At 28.9% G+C, this 8,139-nt stretch overlaps 1 protein-coding gene across 1 annotated transcript; it reads right to left on the bottom strand.

The window, feature by feature from the left end:
• Positions 1 to 3,105: 3,105 nt before the first annotated feature.
• Positions 3,106 to 6,340, bottom strand: LOC111021732 (uncharacterized). The gene is made up of 3 exons (XM_022298768.2): positions 5,667 to 6,340; positions 4,840 to 5,069; positions 3,106 to 4,132 (listed from the first exon to the last, which is right to left on the bottom strand). The coding sequence occupies exons 1-3, from the start codon at positions 6,064 to 6,066 to the stop codon at positions 3,854 to 3,856; spliced, it is 909 nt and encodes a 302-aa protein (XP_022154460.1). The 5' UTR covers positions 6,067 to 6,340; the 3' UTR covers positions 3,106 to 3,853.
• Between the last annotated feature and the right edge of the window lie 1,799 nt (positions 6,341 to 8,139).

Genomic DNA, 8,139 nt, shown 5'->3' with positions numbered 1-8,139 from the left:
TTCACATAAATAAATAATTAGGAATCGTAAAAGGTACCATAAATAAATGAATAGAAAATATGTTTAAATCAATATTTTGTATTAATTAAAATTAATATAATATAATACCAATACCTAAAATATTTGTATAATAATAATAAAATGTTGAAACCAACATCTTCAATTTTATAAAATTAGGTTACGTTATAATTTATCATTTATTTTAATTAATTTTTTTGTACTTAAAAATAAAACTTTCGAGTTCCACGTGCATCGCACGTGTTTCTTACTAGTTTCTTAAAATATAACTATAAATTTGTATTAAAGGATTTTCAACGGGTGTAAAATTTGTAGTCAGTTTTTAAAAGTATAGGGCTCGAACCTAGATTTTCAAACAAACTTCTTGCCACTGCGCCAACACCCGAGGGTGCCATAGCTGGACTAGTTAAGGTATTAATTATCTCCTCAAATATCTTACGTCCAAGTCTCTTAATTCATTTGTTAAACTTATTAATAATAATATATAAAAGAAATCTTAATACAAGATTTTGAGAATCTAATATCCTAGATGTACAACAAGAAGGGGAAAAAAGGTCCTACCATTTTTTACGTTAGAAAAAATTATAGAAGAGGACTGAATAACTCATTAAAATTTTTGAGATACTAAAATAAAAGTTCTTAAAACTCTGGGAGATTAAATTAAAAATGGAAGAAAAGAGCCTGTGAAATTGTATTTTAACACATTAAATTTGATCCACCCAGTTGGAGGAGGAGACCAGGGAGATTCGGCATTTCCAAACCTCGATTACTAATTCTGATTCGAAGACTTTGGGATAGAACTGTACCTAATTTAAACAACGTCATCACATAAATTACTTTTTTTCTTTTCTTTTTTTTTTTTGAGAAATTATCACATAAATTACTTAAATCTTAATGATTTATAGATTTGTCAAAAAAAATAGAGTATGAGACCCAGGTGAAAATTACTAAGGTAATCGTGTTCATATATTTTAATAAATAAATCACAAATAAGGAAAAAACTAAATTTTTTTGTCACCTCCCATATATGATTTTTACTCCTAAAATCATGTTTACTTCAGGAAATCATTTTTTTATTCTCTTTTATGGTATTTACCAAATTGTTGGAATGGGAATCAAATGGTGGGACCTACCAACTTTTTTCATTCTCATTCCCTAAAAATGGACAATCACATTCTTCTACACCTACCCCTCATCGATCTCATTCTCATTCCTTATTTCGTGGGTTCCACATATTTATTGCATCCACTTTTCTATTTTTAGATCCATCCATAACTTTTTATTTAATTGTTTTATACTTTTTATTTCTTTTTATTTATACTAATAATAATTTTTCTTTTAGTAAAAATTATATCACTTTTATTAGTTATTATAAAATATTTAATATTTAATTTTTTTAATTTAATTTTGTTATTATTAAGTAATGTCAAATTTTCTAAAATATAATTCATTATTATTAATTATTATAATGATAACATTATTTTTAAATATTATTATTATAATATTTTATATTAAATGACGATGGTTCTCATAAAATAGTATTTTAGTGGATGTAATTTTATTTTTATTATTTATTATTTATTAATATTAATATTAAATAAATTGTTTTGGTCAAAAAAATATCTACTATCAATAATATAGTAATAAAATAAATTAAAATAAATTTTGAGATACCCATACGAGAGGCATCTAATGAATTTTAAATGCTTTTTGAAACATGAGTTTGCAAGATTCTCATGTTGAGAGCATCTACTCTTTACATTTTTGCCTTTCATTTTTTTCTATATATTTTATTTCGTTAATTTTCTTTATTTTTTCTTACAAAAATTATTTATTTTTATTTTTAAATAAACTAATGTACTCATCGTCTAATAAACAACTTTTACGACCAACATACCTATGATATTTTTTAGATACCCATACGGGAGGCATCTAATGAATTTTACATGCTTTTTAAAATATGAGTTTGCAAGATTCTCATGTTGATAGCATCTACTCTTTACATTTTTGCCTTTCATTTTTTTCTATATATTTTATTTCGTTAATTTTCTTTATTTTTTCTTACAAAAATTCTTTGTTTTTATTTTTAAATAAATTAATGTATTCATGTCTAATAAACAACTTTTACGACCAACATACCTATGATATTTTTGAGATACCCATACGGGAGGCATCTAATGAATTTTACATGTTTTTTAAAATATGAGTTTGCAAAATTCTCATGTTGAGAGCATCTACTCTTTACATTTTTGCCTTTCATTTTTTCCATATATTTTATTTAATTAATTTTCTTTATTTTTTCTTAAAAAAATTCTTTATTTTTATTTTTAAATAAATTAATGTACTCATCGTCTAATAATTAATTTAATATGAATTAATTTTTTCAACAAAATATCATATAAAAACAAAGTATTAAATTACTTCAAATAGATCTATTATATTAAATGAATGCATAAATTATATGAATATTCGTAAAGACATTTTTGAAACATTCTATAAATTTAACACATTCCAAGAATAAATCCTCCAAAAGAAACGTGACTATCTTATTGGTAGACGCCACATTCTCAAAAAAAAAAAACAAACGGCCTCTAAGAGTTTAAATAAGTGGAAAGAAATACAGAAAATTAGTTTTAAGTAGCTTCACTTATACTAGATATATGGCATTACAAATGAATTAGTTTGTGATACCAAAACTAAACCGAGTATAACTTTACGGGATAAAACACCTGTCTCCGATCAAAATGTCATCTATACTTTGTTGCATACTCCATTTTAGTCTCAAATGCTTTTGATTTTGGACATGAAAAAAAAAGGCTAAAATCTTTATTCTCTAAAAAAATCTTTCCTTTTACCTCTATACATTCCCACACAAAATGAGAATTCAAAACTGCTACCATCTGATTACTATTGAAATCAACAGTTTATAGATTTGGATTATGCGCACATGGAGAAATATTTGGTTTTTCAAATCAAAATTGATGCTCAAATCCATTAAATTCATGCCTCCAAGTTCCAAAATAGTGAGCTCGGAATTTGACAGAAATAGAAAAACTCGAAACTATGTTTCGAGAGTTGAAGCAAAGAAAAAGAGAAAAACTCCCTTCGCTCACACCATGATTTTATATTTACAAATACTATTTTAATGTTGGTGAATTCCACAATTTTTTAATAATATGATGAAAATGTACAAGTAGCGAATGAAATAAATATTCATGCTCTTATAGTACCCAGAAATTTTTCCTCGAGGAAAACTCAGTCTTCTTTGTTGACTTTTCACTCGTTCATCCACGTGGCATATGAAAAAAAAAAAAGAGAAAAAAAATAACACCCATGTCAGGTGATAGTTACAGAAACTAACAAGGACTCTTTATAACCTTTATCTAAAGCAACCGGGACTAAATTTGACATCTCTAACCAATTTAAAAGATAGCATCAAAACAAATTAATTTTGAGTACTTTATTTTGAAGCAAAACTTTCATTTTTTTTTTTCCTTTTAATTTAAAATTAGAGAGAAAGAAAAAAAAATAACTACTAAACCTATTTCTATTTTTTTCAATGAAATAGAAAGAACAATAAATCGGAAAGAATTAGTCAACATATTTCTTAAAAAGCAAAAAACGAGAAAATTAAATAACTATACAGAAAAACCATTCACCTAACGTACAATTTCTGATGAACTACATATTTGTTTACACTAAAAAGTAAGGAGAATCTCCAAGTCTTGCAATCAATTTCCACCGGAAATCTTGAAGGGGTCTCGAAAAATAGGTGCAAGTTCAAAGAAATTTTACCTCAAATTCTTCATATATCATCAATCTGGATCATAGATGATCAAAGGGATGAGAAAATTGGAATACCAGGTAGTGTGGCTCCGGCATCAACAATGAAAATGTTGCCCGAGACATATTCAGAAGAGTCATGCACTAGATACCGGATGAGTGTTGTTAATGCTGGATCAGAAGTTCCATATGTTTTTAAAGGGACAATTCTTTGTACTACATTCTTAAGCCAATTTTTCTGCAAGAGATCCTTTGTAATCTCGGATTTAAAAATTCCGGGTGATATGGCGTTCACTCTGATCTTGTGGGCTCCTAATTCCATAGCCATAACCTGTTACCATATATAACTTCTTTGAAAGGAAAGTTAAGTAAATGAAACCACACACTAGTAGCACAATGCGTGCATAAATTCAAAGCAAACCATAGATGACTGACTAATGGTAAAAATCAACGAGAAAAAATCATGAGAAGGGTATTTGGCTCACAAATTGTGTTTATATAGTATAATTTTTTGTCTTCTTAAGAACAAACACGTGGGGGTGGAGAATCGAACTTCCAACCTCTTGATTGGAGATATATACCATTACCGTTAGATTATAAAGCTATGCTCGTTTTGGCTTATATAGTATAAAATTATAAAGCTAGATTTTGTTATTCACACGTAATGAGTTTTCTAATTCCATAGACTACAGACTAAACTTCTAAAACTCGCCTTCTTAAGTTACACACTTTTTTTTATTTATTTTTGTTTTTTTGATAACTTGGAGTTGGAACTTTGCTCCCCGAAAGGTTCGAAGTTGAGACATCTAAACTTAATATAACCAAGAAATCCAAGTCTTTTGCCAACCAGACTGCTACCTAGAGGGGCTAAACTATTTCTAAATTATAACCCTACATAGTACACATTTCAGACCCAAAGCTACATACATAAATACTTCCTAACTTCAAATTACACAAGCTCAGACAGATTAAAATTCCAAGTCAAACATCCTCATGGTATCCAAAGAGCAAAATCTAGTCAATACAAAGAAACATTACCTTTGTCAAAGTGTTTAGGCCTGCCTTCGAAGTAGCATAGGCGACGCATCCGGGGAGATGCCCTCTATCAAGACCACCAATTGAAGATATATTGATGATGGATCCACTTCGATTGGAATGACGCATGTGCATACATACATACTTTGATACCAACCAAGACCCTTTAAGATTTGTGTCCAGCACTTGATTCCATTCCTCTTCAGGTAAATCCAGTGGAGACTTCACCGTGCCTATGAAAGAATGAAATGGTTGTGGAAATACAGAGTTCACAAAATATACTCTGTCGTGAATCAAAATGAAGGGAAAAATCTAAAGCCAAGATGATGAATTAGAATGGCCTTCTAGTCTCTATACGTAGTGACTTATTCTATTTTAGTCCATGTACTTTCGAATGTCGAAAATTTAGTCATTTCACATTTAATAAACTTTAAAACTTTAGAAATAGTCCCACAGCTAACAATGGTGACTCTTTTTAACATTTATTGGGAGTACAGCTCTTGAAGTACAATCCATCACAAATATCAGGCTCATTGTTTTTTAGACCAATTCCAAGATCCCATAATTCATAAATCAACCCTTTCTTGAAGATCAGGTTATTCAGAAATCAATCCATCAAAAGCACCCCCCCCCCCCCCCCCCCATTTTGCTGCAATGAAGTGAATCTCAACAGTTCCTGTTATGAAGGCATTCTAGAATCGAGCTCCCTAGACTTGAAGTTCCGATCAGAATCTACTGAAATTCGAATTTCCGACTTAAAATTGACTTCCCCTCGACCTAAATTTCCTCCAGAACCAAACAGAAAATTAAGTAGGAACGAAGAAATTTACCTCTCAAACCAGCATTGTTAACCAAAGCTTCGATGAATCCGAAAGAATCCCAAGCTTGTCTCACGCACTTCTCGATACTCTCTCCATCGGCGCTGATATCCAGCTCCACCGCCACTGCTCGGGGGCTCTCCACCGCCGCAATAGAAGAAGCAGAGGAGAAATTTTCGAATCCATTAATCTCATCGCAGAGAGATCGGAGTCTATCTATACGGCGAGCGGCGGCGATGATTTTGCATCCAGCTCTGGCAAGATCCACACAGAACTCACGGCCAAGCCCCGATGAGGCTCCGGTCACCATCACCACTTTACCGTTCAAGTCGTTCCACGGCTCCAGCAGAAGAGAATCTCGGCGGATCGCCATTACTTCCGATTTCGGAGCAATGAATGGAGGAAGAAGCATATGGATTTTCAAGAATTCTCTTCCAAGACAAAAACAAAAACAAAAAGGATAATATACTAGATGGGCATAAAAGTTATAATACTTTATTAAACGGCAAGGAATTTCATGATATCCCTTTATTAAACGGCAAGGAATTTCTATTGAGACCAGCTATTGAAGAAATATTAATGATGGATCCACTTCGTTTGGTTTCACCCATGTGTATGCACACATACTTTGATACTAACCAAGATCCTTTGAGATTTGTTCCTACCACTTGATTCCATTCTTCTACAGACAATTCTAATGGAGACTTCAGGGTGCCTGTGATAAAAATAAAGTAGTTACAGTTCATAAAATACTTTGAGATTTATTCTACTTTAGTTTTTGTATTCTAAAAATGTTTAAATTTAATACCTTTACCTTCAATTCATTTTCAAAATGGTACCCATGGTTAGTTTTTAGTTTTAGGTTAATTTCCATTGAATTAAATTGGTTAACTTCCAAATGTCTTTTTTGTCAAAAAAAAAAAAATCATAGGAAATTAATTTTTAAAATAATTATTTGTTTAAAATTTCAAATTTGTCTGTTTGTTTCCTCTCATTTTTACCTTAAAATTTGAGAAATTTTGTTTTTGAATTTTTAAAATGTGTGTCATTCTCTAACTTTATTTATTTTTTATAATTTTTTCTCTAAATTTTTTTTGTAAATCTTTAGTTATAATCTCGCTTCTAAATTTATTTCCCTGTCTCAATTTTTGTCTCTACCTCTCTAACTTTGTTGTTATCTCACTTTTTTTGTTGTGAAATTATTATTTTAAACTTCAAATATTAATCCTTCAAAAATCACTTTTAATTATAAAATCATTTGAAATAGTATGTAACCAAAGATAAAATAATTATATAAAAATCATTTTTACTAAATCAATTATCATTAAATCTCTGTGGCTAAAATCACTTATTCTAAAATCTTTCCAGCACAAATCCTATAAAGTATCATTTAAAAATATTATTGATCAATCATTTTAAATCACTATTTAAGTGTGAGTTTCACCTATGTTTTAGTTTAAACATTTTTTATTAATACATTTTTAACATAAATACTTTCAGTTATGTGTTTGGTTACATCCTTTTTTAAAAGTGCCTTTTGTCTAGTTGCACTAAATTTGAAAGTGATAAACTCACCACAAATATGTTTTTTTTTTCTCTCTCGCTACATACTTTATTTCCATTTAATAATTACTTTCTACTCACTTTTTTGGATAAATTACTTTTTCGGTGTTTCTCCAAAAAAAAAGTATTTTTAAGTCAATAAGATATTTCTAAAAATGCTTTTGATTGAAAACCAAACACTATAGATAAAAAAAAAAGAAATAAATGCTTTTATTCACTTAAAATCATTAATACTTTTATTCATTTAAAATCACTTACAAGAATACTTTTATAAAATTATAAAATAATAATAATAATAATAATAATAATAATAATAATAATACTTTAAGTTAGTAATTCTTCTAAAAGTATTTTATAGAAAGAGTGTATTTACTTTTAAAAAAAATATTTTCTTCAAAAAGTCAGTCCATACTCACAAACATACACGAATTAACATGTTTCTTATTGCCCATCATTAAACTAAAGAAAATAGGGCGAGAAAATTTTTAAAAATAGAAAGAAAATTTTCAGAAAAAGAAATGACTATCAAATATCAAATTTATAGTAGTAATAAGATTCAGATGCTAAACAACAATCTCACTATTATTTCATACCTATCTTAAAGGTTTTCGTTAAAAGTATTTTAAAACCTATTTGATTTTTTAAAAACTTGTTTTTATTTATTACCAAACATAATATAGATTTGGAAAAAAAAAAACTTTGTGCCTTTTTAATCTTAATTTATTAATAGAAAATCAAAATATGAGTAAATTAAAAAAAAAAAAGTAATTTACTTTAGAATTTTGTAAAAATAAAATTGGAACCAAGAACGAAGTAAGATAAGTGACCTCTAAAACCAGCATTGTTAACCAAAGCGTCGATGAATCCGAAACAATCCCAAGCTTTTCTCACGCACTTCTCGATACTCTCTTCGTCGGCGCTG

Source organism: Momordica charantia (assembly GCF_013281855.1).
Source record: "Momordica charantia cultivar OHB3-1 chromosome 1 unlocalized genomic scaffold, Mcharantia_2.0 BLBB01000001.1, whole genome shotgun sequence".
Lineage (NCBI taxonomy): Eukaryota > Viridiplantae > Streptophyta > Magnoliopsida > Cucurbitales > Cucurbitaceae > Momordica > Momordica charantia.
This window is presented reverse-complemented; position numbering and strand designations above follow the sequence as displayed.